We start from the raw sequence: 21,034 nt of genomic DNA, 5'->3' as shown, positions 1-21,034 counted from the left end.
TGTGGTTGAACATTATAGTTTATCCAGATGGCTTCAACTCTGATGAAATGCAGTGGATGTGAAAGAAATTCCACATGAATCTTAAAATTCAAATGCAGAAAGCGACACAAGTGGACTCAATTCAAGCCAACCAACATAAACATTAGCATTATATAGGCTTGGATGAAACCTGTCTTCTAAAATGTTCATAATTTAAACACCAAGGTCTTGAACTACTGTCATAGGAACTCTTAATGTTTTTTCTGACAGTATAGTCTTCTGAAAAACTGAATTAGATGTAGCTACATCTTTATGTGAAATTATTGTACCTAAAGCTAATAAATGCATGTCTAGTTGTCATTAAAACTTGAAAACACTTTCAGAAGTGTGAAAACTAAGGATATTTGAAACCTTTTTTGATATGATTTATTCTTTCCTTATGGGACCCATCAGACTTTAAATCTAAGCAGTTAGAGAACACACTGTACCTTTTCTGTACCTAGGCAGTACTATGGAATGATTGTGGGTGCAGTGCATTATATTCCCTGCATATTATCTTCAAAATTATAGGGGAGTAAAATATATATTACCGCAGGACGTAGAAGCATTCCTTAAGTTCATGCATACTGTAAAAGACAATCTGTCAAAATGTAAAATGCTCTATGCCTAGAGAAACTATTAAATAGGTTAGGTATGGTATGAGGAAACTACAAAATACAGGGAAATACAACTGTTTTTAAGAAGAGCACAAATCCGGAATATAAACCCTTGCCGTATACTCAAGTCTACGGTTCATGCTGCAATAGTTTTTTTTTTTTCTTTAACCTTAAGGTCATTCTTCAAGTATTTTTTCAAGTTTGATGTAACTGCACTTATAAGTACTCAGAACCACTGCATGAAGTCACCCATCAGAGCAGGCTGTTCTCTTTGAGTCCTCAGGTACAGTCTACAAGGCTCTATGGGCTGACCCTTCTGCAATACTTCTTTCTTCTCCTTCATTTTTTTTTGGTTGAGGCTTGTTACATAGATCTCTGGAAGAGATAGGTTGCAAAATAGATTCCAGAAGATTTTTTCATACATTCATATATGTCAAATATAATATTTGTTAACTGGTGAGCTTCAGCAAAGGAAGCGGTTGAGGAACTGGCTCCTTTGTTTGAAAAAAACCCACAATTTGTGATTTTTCACGGAATATGTAAATGAATAAACTAGCTTATGATTTTTTAGGATGGACATTTTTCCAGTCAATAAGAATGCAGGTATTGAATAATAGTACTATGAAGAGCATAGTACTCACTGTCTAAGTTATAAGAAAGCACATTGCATTGCTTTTACTTTTACCTGCAAGGAGTTATACTGTAAATTATATAATATAATTACTTTCATTTCAATTGGAGTTACACATTTTGTTGTGATTTCAGCAGCTCTGATTCTGTATCCGTGCATTCCTTGCAAATAGATTGGCAGTTTGCAAGTAAATAATATTAAAGGCAAGATACTTATTCCAACTTCTTTTCCCACTCTTCCCAGTTTTTTATTTCTTCGAGTAGGAGAAGGATTACTTTGTATGTGCTTCTTAATCAGTATCAGAATTGTTGTTTTAGAGTATGAGAAAACTGTTGTCACTTTGTGGTCAACATTTCTTTGAACAGACGACTGACTTTAGGTTCTGCATGCTTCACAAATTTAAAAGAAATCAGGTGGAAGATCCCAATTCTCTACTTTAAGAGGGTTTGTACACAAAAAATACAGTTTTGTAGTTGTAGCTGGCTGAAGTTTGAAGTTGTGGATTATTCTGGGATATGCATCTGAAGTCCTTTTCTAGTCCAAAAATATCACATGCTACCAACTTTTTTTAACTTTGGAGCTCTAAATTGAGGCCAGTTCCTTTGCTCATCCCACAAACCTTTCATGTTTTTTAACTGCAGCCTGAGACAGCCACCTCGACTTCAACAGCAGCAGACCAGTGTATGTCTGCATAATTCCTTGGCCACGATGACAGTGGTCTCTGTGCTGCTAAAAGGTTTTTTTCTTGATTATTTTCTGCTGAAGCTGATTTCTAAAAGTTTTGCATATAACATATGTTTTATCACAGTGTCTTCAGTCTGCCCCGTGAACAGCAATGGAAATCAAAGGAACAGCAACTGAAACTGCAAATTGCTAAGCTTGAGACGGCTATCAAATCTGATTTAGCAGACAAAAATGAAATCCTCGACAAGATCAAAGTAGAAAGAGGTATATTTCTGAAAAAATGAGTATTTTCTCAAAATGCGAGATGATACCCATGTTGGAGTTGAGATACAGTGCCCAGAAATGTGTAGTTTCTGTTGCTGGTGTTTTCAAAGCTGCGTTTTAAGTGTACATTTGCTAAATGCACCTAAGTTATGACTATCTATTAAGTGCAAAAATTGACCCAATACAGAATGTGGGCTGAATGAGGCTCATATAATTTCAGCTGCATTCATTCTTCATCTGTTGGGTTAATATTTACTCTTTATTCAGTATTTCTTCTCTACATTGAAGTCCTTACAGAAAAGATACCTATCTGACAGTCTCTCTCAAATTATTAACCACTATTCTGTTCACTGCACAAAGCTACATGAAGCCCATATAGGCCCTTGGTGATGTTTAATTGTCTTTCAATTTCATTAATTCAGAGTTTTTTTGTATTTTTAGTATTTACTGATTTTTATTTATAGCATTGTACATTTTAAATAACACAGTTTTCTTTTAATCTAATGAGCAGATTATTTCATAGATGTTTTCTTCATGCTGTAGGACAACTTCTTATTGAATACTGACCTTGCAATCTTTTTTTTATCTCAGCGCTGATTACCGTAGCAATATGACGTTTACAAAAGACAAGCACAGGCCAAAAGTGAAAATATTTTGTTTAGAGTTGATTCTTCAAATGTGTTTTTTTAAGAGGTGTATTTCTGTGAACAATTTAATGGAATGAAGTGGGCCAACTTGTTGTGAATAATTCTTATGATTATGGCTTGAGTTCAGCATGTGCTTACCATTAGGATCCTCACTAGCTCTGCTGACTTCAAATACCAGATTGAATATTTAAACATTTTATTTGACCTCAGCAAGTGTTTGCAAAATTAGCCTTAAGTGATACTAAAATAAAGCCTTAAGCTACGTTAATATGGGGTTATGACATATGAACAGTTCTTACTGATAGCTTGATTATGAAAAAACTGGCATTGCGTCTTCTTTCCTTCCTGTGGGCATTATGTTTAACTGTCAGGGGTTTACTGTCCCTTCCCCAGGTAGCTTGTATTCTTAAACTGAATCGCCAGGGTACTACACTTTCGATTTCTTCTGAATTGACTTGCTGCAGCTGGAGTTGATGTTCTAATACCCTTCTAGGCCTCTCTATCTAGGATTTGATTACAACTCTGTCTTTCACAAAACATAGGCAGTATAACTTTCTTCAGTCACGTACTTCAGAGTATCTGCCTTTGCTGCACATTCCTTTTTGAAGGAGAATTGAAATTAATGCTTCTCTTTACGTACTGCCTAGGACTAGAGTAGGAATAATGTCTTGTCTACCCCTTCTAGTTTGGCATGTGAATCTTTTTCCTAAACCTCTTTTCCAGGTCTGAGAAAGATGGTAAAATAAATGAAGCCTTGAAAATGCTTAATGCTTCAGGAAACCCAACATCATCTTGACATTTTCCATGTCCTCCTTCAGTATTTCCCTTTTAGAATGACCCTGTAATTTGATCTGAATGTTTTAGTAGTATTTTTCTGGCCATAACATCATAATGTGCTTTGTAATACTTAAAAGAAGTATATTTAGACAGAAAACAGAGTAACACTGTAACTATGGTGGTTTTGTTTTTTTTTTTTATATGGTACTTGCAGAAGCTTTAACACCCTTCCACCTGCCCCATTTCCCTTACACATTTATTCTCAGGTTTCTTGCCTTACCAGTATTTCCCAGATTCTAAGCCATAAAGTGCAACAGCTGCTTGGTTCGTTTCGTTGAATCTTACTAACAGTAGTGTTTCGTGCAAATTTTAAAAGACTAAGATAAGCTAGTACGAAATCTAAGTTGAAACAATTCCTATAGCAAGGATTGGTGTCACTTATCTCATAAATTGATACAGTGTATGTATTTACTTAGTTATGTCTAAATAACTTCTATTTTACGTTAATAAAGTCTCATGCATTGCTGCATCTGTTCTTCTTAGTTATAGTACCATTTTACAGAGTACACTATTTACTAAGTACAATTTTTTATGGTTGTCTTAATAGAGGATTTCCCCATACAAAATACATTGATTTCTGCATTTTGAAATGAAATTTTCATGCATATATTAATATTAAAAAAGAAAGGTTTTAGTTTTTTAAACTATATTTAATTAAGTATAATATTTTGTTCTTCTATATCAAGACCAAAAGGAAAAGCTGATGCAAGACAACAAAGACCTGCAGTTACGCTACCTGGAACAAAAGCAACAACTAAATGATCTAAAAAATCAAGTGAAGTTTTTGACCAAGGTGAATTATATTTTTGTTTCAAATATGAGGAAAAAACCCCCTCTGTGTTTTATGCATAGTGCAGATACTTCTTGAAAGTCAAAGAATATAGAAAAATAAGTGTTTATTTATTCATGCTATCAAGCAAAATATTGTGTCTAATGAGAATGTATCTTGTTACTCTGAATGTATTTCTTGGATTCACATCTGATAACATCTTTCCATTAAGTTTCAGGAAAGTGATGTTGATGTGGCAGAACTCAATGAAACCCTCTTGCTTATAAAGGTAACTTACAAAGAGTGAACATATGAGAGGTTGAAGCTGGATGGTATTCAAGATCCCTTTCAATCCCAACCATTCTAGAATTCTGTATTTTGCATTCTATTACGTTCTTGTTTGTGCAAGGGGGTGTTGTTTGTTTGTTTTGTTTTGTTGGTTTTTTTCTTCTTTTGTTAAACCCTTGGCTGACCATTACATGCTTTCTACACACCTGGAATTTTCAAGGGCTGAATTATTTGAGCGTCTTTTAGTAGTTAATGCCTCAAGCTCAAATGTGTGCTTTTGTCATTTTTTAGTGACAGTTAATCAGAAGAGAAAATGAAAAAATTGCCAGAATTAAATCTATGTGAATAATTCATTATAACATCAAAAGTGAATTTAATCAGATTCTGAGCCATTTTAAAAAAACTTCATTTTTCTCTGTTAAATTACTCATCGTGGCATCTTGTTATCCCTGTAATGTTTACTAAAACTAATTTTGTTTATTAATTCTGTAATTGATGCAAGCATACCGTAAGCACAGAAGTTCCAGTATGTGGTATAGTAATGCTTAGCAACTTCTCTTTGTTTATTAAAACAGAAAACCAGAGATACTCAGAAAATATTCAATTCTTTTTTCTCTTGCACAAATTAAAAATGGAGTGAGAGGAAGAAATCAGTGAACAAATAATTTTGCAATGTTTCCACTGTTTGGGTGACTTACGTATTATTTTCTTGAGGAAGTGTTTACTGTCGTGATTATATAATGATAATGAAAAAAAAAAGAAAAAAATATAAAAAAAACCTCAATGAAAATTAACTCCCCAGTATTGATAACAGAAGGAACGTAGACTTGAGAATAATAATTTGGGGTTTGTACATTTATGGAGGCAGGATTATTAATTATAAGAAAGGCAAATATATCTGTTTGTATTTTCACTGGCTAGACGGGAGTGATGGCTTCTGAATATCTGATACAGTTTAATTGGTTCCTGATAATCATGAGATTACATTGCTGAAAACAATCCTGACGCATTCAAGTCTGCCTCACTCCTATTTTTGTATTACCATGTGCTGAAAATTTATAAAGTTCTGCTTACTGTCTTATTGTTGTACCAAAAGTATATGCCAGTGTTGCATTTAGCTAGGCACAAATACATGCAAATCTTTTGCAAAAGTCTTTTCTAGCAGTTTTTTAAATGTGCTTCAGGATCAAAAGCAACGGAAAAATGCGGACCTTCTGTTCTTGGAAAAAGTGGAAGATGATATCCATAAAGATTTAGAATACTCCATGCAGGAGCTGCAGTTAACACATGCGGAAACAGTGCAAGAACTTGAAAAGACAAGAAATTTGTTAATTGTGCAGCACAAAATTAGCAAAGATTACCAGGTACTAAACTCTACTCACAGTGGAAAGTAAGCTGATAATAACATTTTAACCTTTTTAGCTCTGACACTTGTAATAAGACTTGCAAATTCAGCAACAAAGCCAGTCTGTGCATAGGGAACCAAACATAAAATCATCTGTTGCTGAAGGTATTGTTTTAAAAATGTGAGATCCAAGTGACTGTAAACTGTAGTCTTTTAGCTTGTCCTGCTCTTAACCCTCAGACTGTGCCTTCTTGGGTTTATCTCTGAGCTCCTACCAGGTCTTCACAGGTAAGATAGTAAATGTGCTTATCAAAGAGGATTCCTTTTCCATAGCACTCTGCTTTCACTGTCTTCTTTCTACTTCCACTGTTGGAGTATTGCAGATCATATTTTGACTTTTCATTCAATTAATTAGCCTTTAAAATAACAAAATCATTAAAGAAACTGTTAGGTATATTGTCCTAAAACAAAAGCTGCTCTGTTTTTCTTAATGATATTTTTAGATTTTGCTGAAATTAGGACTGATTTGTTGTATTGATAAATGAAAAACTGCTGCTATTTTTGCATACTCTAAATGTCCTTTCCCCAAATCTAACTATTTTAATTTATAGCCAAAAGCATGTGCAACATCAGCACAGACAATCCTCAGAAGTTTTTACATGCAATTTTTTTTCAGACTGAAGTAGAAACAATGACAAGAAAGATGGAAAGTCTGCAGAAAGACTACGAGTTACAACTGGAGCAGTATACCCATCTTCTTGATATTAGAGCTGCACGGATCAGAAAACTAGAAGGTATCTTTAAAGTGTATTCTCCACTAATTTTTTTTTTTTTTATTTTATCTCTTGCAAAGTACTGTTGTAAATTTGTTCTCCAGTCGAAACACTTTTCCATTCCTAAAACTGGTAGAGAGGTCAGTTCTTTCACAGAAAGGTATCTATTCCGGTCATTTTTTGTTGACTTAAATGACAGCTATTAATTAAACCAAATCCAACAGAATGTTTTCTATGCTGCAGCTATTGCTGAATAAGAATAAAATCACCAAACTTGTTTTTTTAAAATTAATCATGCTTTTATGGTCAACCTTTTACTCTGCAATACTATCACTACAGAATCACTTTGTGTTACTAAAATCCCCCAAGTCTTGTTGTAATATACTGACATAGTATTTCAACAGGATGAATTTCAAGTATTTTTTTAATGGCTTCACTGTGTAAAAGATGCATAGGAAGCCTCAAATAGGATATCTTACAATCACTGATGTTGAAACAATTTTCACGCTTTGTCTCCCGAGTTGCATCCACTGCATCATGGTTTATGTCCTAATTCTGTAAGCATGTATTTTGATTTCGTGGAATCATGCAATCCCAGAATGGCTGGGGTTGGAACGCGTCTCATTGCAAACCCCTGCCAGGGGCAGAACACCTTCCACTCGAAGGCTGCTCGGAGCTCCACCCAACCTGTGTTAACCACTTATTAACCACTTACCACCTGAGGCTGGGAAATGTGAAGGTCTTTGCTGATAGTTCTATCCACTCAAGATTTAACAGATGTTAGTAGTCAGATGTATTATTTCTTTATCTGGCAAATTTAGTTCAACCCTACAAAAATATGCGTCTTAAATCTCTGCTACATTTGCATAGTGATACTTATTTTGAATATTACATAAGACTTCTGAATTTTTGCTTTTTAACTCCCTTATAACTTGATAACAACCAATAGGGGCCTGTGTCTATGTATACTGAGGCAGCTCCACTGAGGAAATACTCTTGATTGTTGTCAGTGTGCTCAGTGGGCATTCAGTGTATGAATTCTTTTTGGTAATGCCTTTATGAAAGTAGCATTGTTAATATAATTGAATTATGCTTTTATCCTTTCTTCTCAGTCATCAATTGTATTTGATTTTTTTAAAAAGACAATCATATTACTGCTTTGTTTTATCTGTTGCAGCCCAACTAAGAGATATTGTCTATGATACAAAACCACTTAAATCCAGACCAGAAGTGTTGCCAAGTGATCCAGTGGATGGATTTGTTGAAACTGCCCATTTAGAAAGAGGAGAGAACCTTTTTGAAATTCATATCAGCAAAGTGATCTTCTCGTCTGAAGCTGTACACACTTTTGGTGACTGGGAACCTGCAACCTTTTGTACTTATGCATTCTATGACTTTGAACTTCAGATAACCCCCGTAGTTCATGGGAACACCCCATCATATGACTTCACTTCTCAGTTTCTTGTGCAGTCTGATGACAGCTTCTTTCACTATGTACAAGAAAACAGCATCACGCTTGAGGTTCATCGTGCGTATGGCATAGACTATGAAACAATTGCTTCTTGTCAACTTAAGTTCCATGAAATCTTGGAAAACGATGGCAGGATCTACAACACAGCAAATTTAATTGGTAGTTAATATATCACAAAATATTCTGTTTGATTATATATCACTATGTTGCAAGTGATAAATAATGTGTATTTGACCAAAAATGAACTTATGCATTACTATTTCAAAAGAAAAAAAAAGCGCGTTTGTTTACAAGAATGCTATTTTCTGTTGGATGTGCAGCATGTTCTTGTGATTCTGCCAACAGTTGTGGAAAGCTGGGATGGGTGCAATTTTGCTCCTAATGGCTTATAGCCACACAGGGTAAGAGGGGAAAAAGCCCAGAACAGGAGGCACCCCAACTTGGCCCGTATCAAACATCAAAGCTTTATATCTGGCCCGAATGTCATAAGTATATCCTCTCATTCTTTATCAACAAACAAAGAAAGAAAGGGTGTAATCTAAACTGGTAAGACAAAGGTCACCATATAATAGTGAAAAAGATACAAATCATGGTGATTACGGTTAATAATATTTCATATAGTAGCATAATCTAGGGCAGTGTTTATTTATATTTAGTGCATTATTTTAGGCACATTTATATTCATTCAGGCACATATATATACATTTATATTAAAATAATTTTAAGGTATCCTGGACAAGACACTTCTAAGAAGTATTGGATGTTCTGCGCTGCTTGCTTTTTTTTTTAGAAACGTTTTGTCAGATCAGCATATTCAGTGACCTCTTAGCTGTCCACTGTTGCAGAGAATCTGGTTTAATAAGGCATTATAAAGTGGTGCTTTTGCCAGTAATTTAAATTGCATACTGCTTTTTGGGACACTTCTAACTGTTAACATACAAAACTGTCCTAACCTTTACTTGCCTTAACGAGATAAAAATACTGAACTTTGGCTTGACTCTCTAGTATATATATGTGTGAAAAAATGGTCATATTTTGATTTTGGATCATACAGAGGGAGCCTGAGTTGTTTCTGTTTCTATCATGAACTACAGATCTCACATCACGAGCACTGTCACAATGCATAGGCACAGTCTTTAATTTGTGGCTGTTCTATTCTATAAATCTTTTTTTGTGGTTTTTCCTAGCTTTTGACGAGCCTTAATGTTGAAAAGAAAATTAATGCAATCTCTTATTTCTTCCCCAGGAAAAACAGGACACATTCAAAATTATGGTACCATAGAATACTGGATCAGGTTACAAGTTCCTATGGACCAAGCTATTATTCCCTACAGACAGAGGTCAAAGGCTCTGGGATATATAACACCCGGTTTTAGGGAACATGAACAACCATCCCAGGTATGTTTGGGTCTGTACTTGACAGAGAGAATTGCTTCATGGAGAAGAGCAGCTTCAGGGTGACCTAATAGCAGCCTTCCAGTACCTGAGGGAGCCTAAAAGAAAGATGGAGAGAGGCTTTTTACAAGGGCATAGGACAAGGGTGAATGACTTCAAACTCGAATAAAGTAGGTTTAGATTAGAAGGCAGAAATTCTTCATACAATCATAGAACAAGCTGAGTTAGAATGCACCCATCAGAATCATTGAGTCTGACTCCTGGCGCTGCACAGACACCCCAACAAATGCTCCTGGAGCTCTGGCAGCCTTGGGGCCATGACCATTCCCTGAGGAGCCTGTTCAGTGCCCGACCACACTCTCTGTGGAGAGAACCTGTTCCTGATATCCAGCCTATCACTCTCCTGACACAGCTCCAGCCGTTCCCTTGGCTGGCGCAGGTTGCCCAGAAAAGTGTCCAATCCCTGGAAGTGTCCAAGGCCAGGTTGGACAGGGACTGGAGTGCCTGGTTTAGTGGAAGGTATCCCTGCCCATGGCAGGGGATTTGGGACTAAATCTTAAATTCCCTTCCAATCCAGGCCATTCTGTGATAGTTTTGATAAAATAAACTGTTCAGTTGTTTTCTTTTTAAGTTCAAATAGCTTAGGTCAAGTCTTGATACGTTCAAAGTGCAGTAAAGTTAAAGATTCTTGAACTGGGAAATACGTTAGCAGTTTTTCATATAAAGAGATCAAGAACCAGTTGAATTATACCTTGCCTAAAGAGGCAAAGTCTTAAACTTAGTTACTTGTTTTTACTCAAATTGTCACTAGAACATTTGACATTATTGTATTTCATTTTCTTGAGCTGTAGGTGACAGATGTTTTACTGTCATACTCATGAATGTTAAACCAACTAGATGTCGGATCAGTAGAATGGGTGAAGCAGTTGTTCAAAAAGGTCTTGAAGTTCTTAACGTTGGAGTATTGTGAGACTGAGATTCCTTCACACTGGGTTTTTTTACTGGGTTTTTTCGCTGGATATTGAAGAGAATTTTGACAATATAATTCACTGTACAATCACATTTAAATAAGGGTCACAGAAAAAGAAGAGGCTTTCAGACATCTTTAACAGTTGTTTAAGAAATAAAAGCAAACAGGTTGAAACGTATAAATTAAAATACTAGAGTTTTTAGTGAGCGCTTTTTTTTACCTAAGCTGCTTAAAATACTCTATGTCTATGTACTCTATGTAACTCTAATGTTTTACATTATTCCAAAATGTAAATTTATACTAAAATCTCAATTGGTTCCATGTTGTAATCTGAGAAGTATGTTGTGTATGAATTCTGCTAAATCATGTCCTTTTATAATTTAATTTAGTGCCAATAGATTTGGCTTTGAAAAAAATTTTGGTTCCTCATAATTTACTGTGAAATAAGATGGTAATAAATGATCTTCAATATATTTGTTTATTGCAGACACCACCACTCAAAATGAAGCAGCGTTCAGCTCAAGCACACAAGAGAGTCTCTTTTCTGGATCTTAGTACAATACAGATGGCGGTAAGTTCTAAGTATTTTTGTCATGCATGTTGAAGCATGAAAGGCTACTTATGGCTCAGTATGGGCAATTTGTAGAACTAATAATCAAGAACAGTGGATTATTTTAGCAGCACAGTACTGGGATGTCCCAGGCAATGACTGATAGCATAGTACTGCATATAGGTGAGAGACGCAATGCAGGGATATTTGTGTGACTCCCTCAGAACTGCTTGATATCCTCCACAGTTTGCAAGCTTCAATTTGCATTGGCTTACGGCAGGTTCTAACAGGACCAATCAGCTCTCTCTGCACTGTGTTTCTCAGCTCTCTGCATTATTCAAGTGTCTTTCTACAGTGTACCACTTGCACCACATATAAATGGCTCTACAGAAATCAGCTTGATCCAAACAGATCCTGAGTCTTGGGCTAATGAGATACACAATTTGACACAGTTCAGAGTCACCTCTAAAATGAAGTTTATCAGCTGAGATTGCACACATTCTGAAAATGATTATACTTCTGAACTTGGGATATGCTGGCATTTGTACATCCTTCCAGAGTCTATGACAGTCTGCATGAAACTAATTCAAATGTATTTGCTACATTGTGTAAATTTTCATCTGAAATAATTTGCGTTCAGAGAACTAAGAACAGGCTGTGTTTAGTCTTTTAATTAAATCCAGTATGTAAAGGTAGGTTCTTCAACAGGTAATTACAAAAGGTTATTATTATATATTATATGTAATTATAATATTAATAATACTGCACTAATTAAAAACTAGTTGTGGATTTTATTTCCTTTCGTAAATTACTTGATTTGATTTATTTTTTGAAAGGTTAACATCAATTTTCAGTTAACAGGTTCTGTTACTGTTTAGTTTACTATGACTAGAACTTTGTTGAGAGCTATACAGTATGGACTGGAAATAAGAATTGAGTCGATCTGTTGCATTTATTAACTTTAAAAAACAAAAAGTCAAATGTTGGGGAATATAATCTTTTGAGAGCTTAGATATGAAAAACTGAAATGTTAGCCAGATAGTTACACGCACAAAATATCTTCAGCTGTCCAAACAAAAACTTCTCAAAGTTTGGCTATTTTTCACAAGCTAAGATTTTCTAAGTGAGGCAGCTACTTGGTCTCCATGAGAAGTCTTTGTTGCTCAGTTAGCAGCTCCTCTAGCTGTTTAAAAAATCTAAGCTGTCTGGTTAGAGACAAAGGTACGGTTAGGCCTAAATAATGAAACAGCTGGGCCTTCTCTGATATCTAAGTCTTGTGATGAAATGGCAAGAGAGTGTCCATGCAAGAAAAACAGAAGTTTGACAGATTAAAATGGGAAGTCTGTTTCATTTTTCCGTTCGTTTTCTGAATAGCAGAGAATCTAGTTCTTAATAAAAGTTCTTATCAACGTAATACATGCCAAAGTAAACAGCTCTTCTCAGAAAAGGAGACTCACTAAAAAGTGGGATGAATGGCTTGACTCACCCAAACCGCTTGTAAGAATTGTCCAGCCTCATACGTAGAAGCTATAACAGAGGCTAGAACCAGTTATGTTAACGCAGGGAGGCGAAGGAGGACGTCGTTTCCTGTCCAAATGCTTCTCCACCAGTAAATTTATACCTACTTTGTATACTAATTGTCTACTATATATTAAAGGCTTCCACTTACTTTATTCCTAACTTAGGGCTCTGTATTTGAAAATAATACGGAAGTACATTAATATTTAAGAAGCAATTCCATGGGGTTCACTACAATTACAGTAATGACTCAACTATGGATTTGAAATAGTAACATTCATATCAAAATCAATTCACACGCACACAGGTAAAATTATGTGCAGGCCTGTGTGTGTAAATTTAGCTATCAAAAGTTCTTGGGTTCAGTGAAATACTTGCATCAAACCCCTTTGCGTTTCCCAGCTAGCAAGGCTTGCACCTCGAAGAATGTGAAGATGTGTGGTAGCAGCCCGGGCCTTGCTGCCAGTGACAGTCTTTCGGGTATTGCAAACTTGAGGGTTTGCAAGCTCTGAGAGGCTCCGCTCGGAGCGGGCAGTGTAGTGGAGCCACTGCTGTCCAGGAGAGCTCAAAGGGTCTCAGGACTGCTGTTTATAGGGTTGCAAGATGATTGATCTTGGTCAGCAGTTTCCCTCCTGGCCAAAACCCAAGTCAGTCACTCCTGGTCTTTTTTCCCCAACGTGCAGCAGCAATAATACCATTACACTTGGGCTACAATTCAGGTAAATGGTTTACCAAGGCTGAAAGGGACAGTTGCTTATCCTTTGTTTCCCACCTTGGTTGGGCAGCTGATGTTTCTGACTGTTCCCACTTCTACCATGACAGAGCTCCTGGTACGATCTGGCGGTGCCTCACGGTTTAACTGGCAGGATCAAGAGAGACTTCACTACTCAGCTGGTTCTGTCAAGGCTTATAAGGCATGTCTGAGATCACAGAGCAGAACTGAGGATGATGTATTTGTGGGTGATGTAGGAGGGATGCACCACCACAATATGTAGCATTTCAAGGAGAAAAAAAGTATTACATATTGTAATTTGTACTGGCCCAATTGGTTGTGAAAGTAAATTGTGGCAGATTGGCAGACTCTAGTTTCTAGTGGTATAATGCTATATTTAATCACTGGCTCTTATCTTCCTTTTGCTTTTCTACTTCAAAGCTCATCTGGGGCTTTGATTGAGAAAAGTCTCTCCCTGACCACATCAGGTGGTATTGGTCAATTAGAGTAATCAAAAAATGTTCTCTTTGAAGCTTTCATCCACAAAGTGTAACTCTGTCACTGAAGGAAATTAAGAAAAATGGCCAAACATTGTGTAAAACACAGTGGTTGTGACACATCTATAGAAAGGAGGAACGTAGGACACATAAAGTCGGTTTTCTATGACTTGAAAACTTCTAGAATAACTTTGATTTGCAAAACAAGGCTCTAATCTGCTTGGTAACATTGCTTAGCTTTGTGTGGCTCCAAATGTGTTAGAATAGAAATAATTCTTCAGGTCCAGTTTTGGAAAACTCAGATGTTCTGTGGACAGCTGAAAGTTTTTTCATGGATTCTGAAGGTGGGAGGTGAAGCACCAGCATCTCTGTGAAGAATTCAGTCCTAGAGGAGAATTGTTGGATAATAAATAATGCGCAGGCAATAAAGCACTGCAAATTGTCGTGCGAGGTGCCTTGTCTCTAATGCAGTATCCACTGATGAGGTATTATTCTGTGTAATAGAACTCAAAGAGAAAGAAAAGAATAAGGTTACTTCAGAATACGTTGTGCACTAAAGATATTTTGCCTTAGATGACAGGCTTGTACTGTGTAGCAAAGCGGATTCTTTTTTTATATTGTATTAGTTTGCTTTTGAGACAGAAAATACTGTATCATTTAAGTTAGAATTGTTAACCGAATACGGTGGTGGTGGTGGTTTCTGTGTATTTTGGTGTTTTTTGGCTGAGTCTTGTAGAACTTGTAGAAAAAGATGAAATATAAATTAATCTGGAAATCAAACAGGCTATATATATGTTGACAGGTACAAAACGATTATATTAGTTACATTCTCACAAATAGAGTTAGGTAAATGTCTTTCTGCTGTATATCAATTTTATGTTACAGCAGTTGACACTTTCTCATTGTTTCCTGCACTGCATAAGCAATACAATTGTTTAAAGGCTCTGGATAATGAACGTGGGCCATAACTCTTCAAGTTTTGAACTTTAATAACTTCTGCTATTCAAGGAGTGTTATAAATACAGTAAGTTTATCTTTTTCTGTATCATGTGGTACAGGAGGCTAAACAGCTATCAGGTGACATGGTGAAGGAGATGGCTGAAGAAATTCAACAGGAAAAGGAAGAGCTCTCTCATCTGTCAGAGGAGCAGTTGGCTGACCAAACATTGATTACTTCTAGAGATGAGACAGAAATAATTGAAGAATTGGAACCAGAAGGTAGAATTCATTGTTATTAATAAGTAGCTGTATTTTCTGAAAAAAATCTGTCTCTTTCCATTTTCATAAGCGTTCCTTACTAGTTGTGGAAGCTGCCTCATTATGAGAAACTTCATGACAGAAATTATATTCTGGTGTACTTTACAGCTGAAGCTAGGTGGTGGATAACATGCGTTTTCTTCCCAAATGGAAACCGTATTGTAATCGATTGCAAAATTCTGATATATGACTTAGAATAATAAAATATTAAAGGAACCCTGGCTTCTATTTTAAATGTCTTTATATTCTCCCTTAGAACTATGCTGTTCCAAAGACTATTTTAATGAATATGCTCCTTTTGTCTGGGGATAATAGCCAGTGCTGATATCAGAAATCCTTTCAGACAGTGAGAGGGCTAGTATGCCGTATCACATCTTTGACAAAAAGTTGTTAGATTTATTTAGAGATTATAAAAGCCACGTCATCATGTTCCACCTCTGAGCCTAAGCTGTTTATTATGGCAATAACCAAGTCCATGATACCAAGTTTAAAATAAAAGCAGAAGCAGAATGCTAAAATTTTATGTTTAGTTGTTTGCAGCTTTTGCATAAGAATTCATTAGAAAGATTGGAAAAACTTGCTGAATGTCGATGTTGAATACCAGTTGTCTTTATAATTTGCTTCATGGAAAAAAATGCTCTAGAATGTTCCAGAAAATAATGCACCTGCATACAGGACTACTTTTTTTTACTAAAAAAAAAAAATGGTGCATTCTTCTTTTACATATGCATGGTATTAAAGGAAGTCAGAGGAAATCCACAAATTCAGGCCATATTCTTAAAAAAAGCTAACAGTTGTGCATTACAAGACTTACTCTGTTTGCCAGCTTGCATCTGGAAAACCTTACTATTTTTTTAACAAACCAGAAAAATTACAGATTAGATGACTCTAGAGGTCATTGATTCACAGTGTTAATCTTCTTGAAGGAAGAGAATATTTACCTGGTACTTACTCTACTCTTTTTATATTAGAAAAGGAAATTTATTGCTATCAGATTTCTTATTAAGTCTTAGCTGGTGTACAATATAGCAGGGATTACCTGCATTGATTTTTTTTTTTTTTTTTAGCTCAAGAAGATCATCAAGAGGATGATGCTGTTGAATCAATAAAAACTGACAGTGATGACTGTATTATTTCAAGTCCAGTATCCACAAATATTAAACAGCTGAGTCAGAGTATACATGGCAATTATTTGGTAAGAGTAAGAAAAATATTTCAAGCCAAATGTCCTCTAAGTGTAGCTTTGCTATATCTAACATCCGTTTTCAATGAAGCTGTACCTGTATGGTATCAAATCTCTTGACTTAGTCTTAAAACCAGCAATTCAGGACTTGAAGTCATATATGCAAAATAGCACAGCATAATATAAATTTGGAAAATTTCCTTTGAACAGTATTTCACTAGGATAGTTCTCAAAAAATTTAATATTTCACACTTTTAGATCTAACATTGACTGAACAATCTTAACCATAAAACTAGTACTTAAAATAAACTGCTTTTAGAGTTCTGCAGTGTGATATCCTAGAGGCAGTTTTATTTTTTAAAGTGCTCTTTTCAAGGCTATGTGATATCTTACAAAATAACTAGCAACAAGAAACACGTATGAGGAAATACTGCTCCTTTTGTTTTAAGCTGTAGAAAGTACATCTTAAAGAAGCTACATGCTTTCAGCTCCCGTAGGTTTGTAGAAATGCTGTCACTTACATGTTCTTCAGAAAGATACAGAAGGTACTTTTGAAGATTGTGTTATTTATATGTAAAATGTTAAAAAATTTTCACCTGTAATTTTGAGAACTAAAATGGATACTAATATTAAGTCAAACTATAATACAGTTGCGCTATGCCTTTCTACTCATCCTGTATTTTATTTTATCAGAATGATTTAAGAACAATTCTGAGAGGATTTTGTATGTAGATTCATTTCAGGTTCATCAATTTCTACATCCCTCCCTCAATCTGTTCTTCTGTAACAATGTGCATGTTTGTGAATGGCAGATAAAACCAGTAAAAGCTATACACTATTAAGGCAACATGTTTGATAAAAGTTGGACTTTAAAAATACGCGTTACTTTACTTGAATTCTTGGGTTAATTATGGAATACAGCAAGTCAAAATTGCTATTGAATTCTTCTTTTTAAATTTGTTTAAGATCAAAAATCACTGCCTTTTATCTTTTGAGATTATTATCCTGCTGGTAATCAAATACTATAAATGAGTTCCGTGATTTTTAGAGATCATTGTGCTAATTATCCTATAAATCTGAGTTGTATGCCAGACTGTTTAAATAATTCAAGATCATACTGGGGTTTTGTTGTATGTTGCAAATTAGACAGTTCATGGTTATTTCTTACATATATTGATCATAAGGTGTATCTAACAGATTTTCCAGTATCAAGCTGTACCAGTTGCTTCTTTATTTTTTCTTCTTGTCTATGATGTATGACTGATCATAGAATACTTCATTTGGTTTCATTTCATTTATTAATTTAAATATGAAAAGCATATTCAAATTGAAGACCATCACTTTAGTGACATTCAGTAGCCATTTGACTTACTAGATTTTAGGAAAAGTATTTGCTGAAGCCATGTACCTGTATTAGTAGAGACAGAACGGTGTGGAATTTTTTCTGTCATCCTAGTAAAATTTCCATGAAACTGCTGAATAGTGAAAGAATCTTACTGAAATATTGATCCAGATGTGGATTTTTAGTTAAAGTGTCATAGGATACATAATAAAAGGAAAAGTCTTTTGAAAGGAGGGGGTAAAATTGCATCATCAAATATTTAAAGGACTTGATGGCAATGGAAATTGTTCTGTATGGTGGATATTTCTACAATAGGGTACGCATGCTTTTCATTTTTATTAATTTTATAATTTGTTCAGTAAAATGTAAGCTATTTCCATACTAAATAAGAACATTGACTTGAAGTTCTGACTGAATATAGAAAGCTAATCTTTTGAATGTGATTTAATACTTCAAGTGATTTAAGTTTAGAAATAAAAATTGTCAAAATATTTCCATATAGAAGAAATATTTTTAATAAAGTTATGAAAAGAAAGTAAAATATTGAAAAGAAGTAAGTAAAAAAATTTCTACATTTCTGTATCCAGTGTGTTCTGTTTTCTCTTTGAAGAATGTCATTGAATGCTCATCTACATATTCCAGTTTTGAAACCATACTGGTTTTTCTTTCTTCTTTCTTCCCAGAGTAACTTCAGGAAATATTTGTGACTCTTTCTCTTGAGTCTGACATGCCCATTTAAATAAAACTTATTAAAATTTATCTGTACACAAATACTCCAGACTTTGCAGAACAGTATGAAACAGTTTCACGTAAGGAACAGAAAAATGTAATTTCAGTTAAAGATAATAAGAAAAGGTTCTGGTGAAGAACAATTGGGATATTACTTTTATTACTACATGTTAAAATTAACTTTTAAAGGTGTGTTTGATTTACCTAGGAAAGTTCACGATATGAAGTTGAATTCTTTACAAATACTTTATTACTTTACATGCCTAGCAATTTTGTGATTTGATGGATTTTTATTGAACTGTTTGTAGTATAGTCTGCAGTGGGTAGTAACAATTCTCTTTTATTTGGAAAACTTTGGTATCTTGTATTACTGAAAGTATTTTAAGCAGTTACAGGATCACTTTGCTGTGAAGGTAAAAATAATGACAGCTGAAATTTGTGATTCAAATAGCATTTTTACATAAAGATAACCAGCAGACTATGACTACTGCAAAAATATTTTAAACATTGAATGGAAATCAAATCTTTTGCAACAACAGTCTTAGCTAGAAACCCTGGAGCTTTAAATTCTCATTTTGTATATGTCAGTCAGTTTCAATGTTATAAAAAGGCTGATGATTTACATATATGTATGTATGTTTGTGTTAACACTTAAAGAAACAAAAAATAATTTGTATTATGTTTGTTTTGTTTTTAAATAGGAAGCTGAAAAAATCCGGATTAAAATTACATCACTCGGTCTTAGTGAGTCACGAATTACATCAGATGAAACAATACAGCAACTGTTTGTAGAATGCAGATTAAACAATTTCCTTGCAGAGGAGACCCCACTGTCACTTCCAAAACCAACAGGTGGTCAGAGGATTCACTATAACTATAGCACTGGTAAGTCTGATGTATTCCTGAGCAGGCTTGGTTCTTCTCTTAAATAACATAACACCACTACTTGCAAGTATTCAGTGTTCCTTTAATGACAGCTTTTTAATAGGGGAACTGATTCATCCATGTTTGATACTAATACATTGCCAATTACTTCATAATGCTTAATATTTATACTTCCACTACTAGCATACATAGAACTATTGTAATAATTTATAATTCTCTTGTTAATTACTTTCCCAGCTATCTCATTGTATTTCAGTTATTCATTAACTTTTTCTTCCTGGTAAAGTTTTATTTCATTTAAGATTCATGAATGCCTGAGTGCTTCAGTCTTTGACTTTTAGCTGAGCATATTCTGGAGTGGGTGAATCAGTTTGCTGTTTGTGGCAAACCATTAATACAGACATTCAAATTAAACATTCTTCTTAAAATAATTTTGTAAAAGTGGCTTTGCAGAAATGGTGTCTCAGTCAGATCTCTAAAATTGCTGCCATCTACAAACCTGATTTTAGAATGCAATTTGTCAAAGAATTCACTCATTTACATCATCCTCTTACTCAAACTATTGGATTGTTCTGTGTGTAGCTGAAAACTGAAATGAATCGGAAATGTCACATCTACCACTGCTATGCTGGCATTGCCCACTTCAGAGGGAATACAGATGACAGATTTTCACCAGTCCATTGGTCTGGAGATTTCTTGTATTGAAATACTGTGGCAGGAAAGGAGGATTAAATTACTGAGGCTGTCAAAAAGGATGAGCACTTTGCCATACATTCCCATTATCTCTAGCTTCTTTAGTGGAAGAAAATACAGTAAATCCCTTCAAATACAAAGCAATAAAGAGCCTTGGCTTTTAAAATCATGGCTGCTATTGCTGTTAATAGAAAGTGACAGCTCTGTGACATGCTTAGATGCTGCTTGTATCTTTTTTGGCAGTGTTCATGTAAACCTGCCAGTGACACACCATTAGGTCACATGATTCTAACATTGGATTCTAACACTGTTTTTCTGTAGAAAAGAAGAGGAAGTAAATGCTTGTCTTTGTTCTTTTCTTTGTGCTCTTTCTTCTAATAGGTGAAAAACAATTGATAACCAATTACATTAATTTATTCGCTTTGCAGTGATAAACGTGGATAAGGAAGATAATCATGCAGAAAGAGAGTACCTCAAATCAATTCTTCTAAAGCCAGATCTACCTGCTGACAGGTACAGATTAATGCTGAGAACCCCTAATATAGATCTTTGTAAATAATGCTTGTGGTTTGCCTTTTTGTCTTTACTAACAAGGTAACCCTAAGTAGTTAATGCATAACTAACAAGAAAAAAAAGAATTGTTTCAGCTAGAAATGATGCCTGCATTCTGATGTGGCATCTGGTCTTATTTCTTCTCTGAGGAGGTGCATATGGAATGGAATATTGCAACCTCATCTAATATGTTTGTTTGTTTGTTTAGTGCTGTGGTTTAATTGGGGGGAGGTTGTGTTGTTGCTGGGTTGTTTTAACAACTTTGTTCTACAAAAGAGAGATTCTAGATCCTATCATCATTAGTCTCAAAGTAATGAATTTGAAAAGCACGTTATCTGTGCGATGGTAGAATAGTACATTTGTTCCTTTCTGAATTCAGAATACTAAAAGGAGTCTTAATAACTGCA

The 21,034-nt window shown here is 35.0% G+C and overlaps 1 protein-coding gene across 7 annotated transcripts in view; it reads left to right on the top strand.

Annotated features, from left to right (window-relative positions):
- RPGRIP1L (RPGRIP1 like) overlaps positions 1-21,034 on the top strand; it is a 44,556-nt gene that overhangs the window by 17,773 nt on the left and 5,749 nt on the right. For 3 of the 7 annotated variants that reach the window (XM_032123616.1, XM_032123617.1, XM_032123622.1), the window contains exons 10-21: positions 2,075-2,214; positions 4,385-4,491; positions 4,700-4,756; positions 5,940-6,119; positions 6,777-6,894; positions 8,051-8,503; positions 9,591-9,742; positions 11,197-11,280; positions 15,045-15,204; positions 16,311-16,438; positions 19,199-19,382; positions 20,504-20,588. In XM_032123616.1, the coding sequence (XP_031979507.1) occupies positions 2,075-2,214; positions 4,385-4,491; positions 4,700-4,756; positions 5,940-6,119; positions 6,777-6,894; positions 8,051-8,503; positions 9,591-9,742; positions 11,197-11,280; positions 15,045-15,204; positions 16,311-16,438; positions 19,199-19,382; positions 20,504-20,588 (1,848 nt within the window). Of the gene's footprint in view, positions 1-2,074; positions 2,215-4,384; positions 4,492-4,699; positions 4,757-5,939; positions 6,120-6,776; positions 6,895-8,050; positions 8,504-9,590; positions 9,743-11,196; positions 11,281-15,044; positions 15,205-16,310; positions 16,439-19,198; positions 19,383-20,456; positions 20,589-21,034 lie in introns of those variants that run through there. The other 4 variants (XM_032123618.1, XM_032123623.1, XM_032123621.1 and 1 more) reach the window with 4 other exon arrangements.

Source organism: Corvus moneduloides, chromosome 14 (genome assembly GCF_009650955.1).
Source record: "Corvus moneduloides isolate bCorMon1 chromosome 14, bCorMon1.pri, whole genome shotgun sequence".
NCBI lineage: Eukaryota > Metazoa > Chordata > Aves > Passeriformes > Corvidae > Corvus > Corvus moneduloides.
This window is presented reverse-complemented; position numbering and strand designations above follow the sequence as displayed.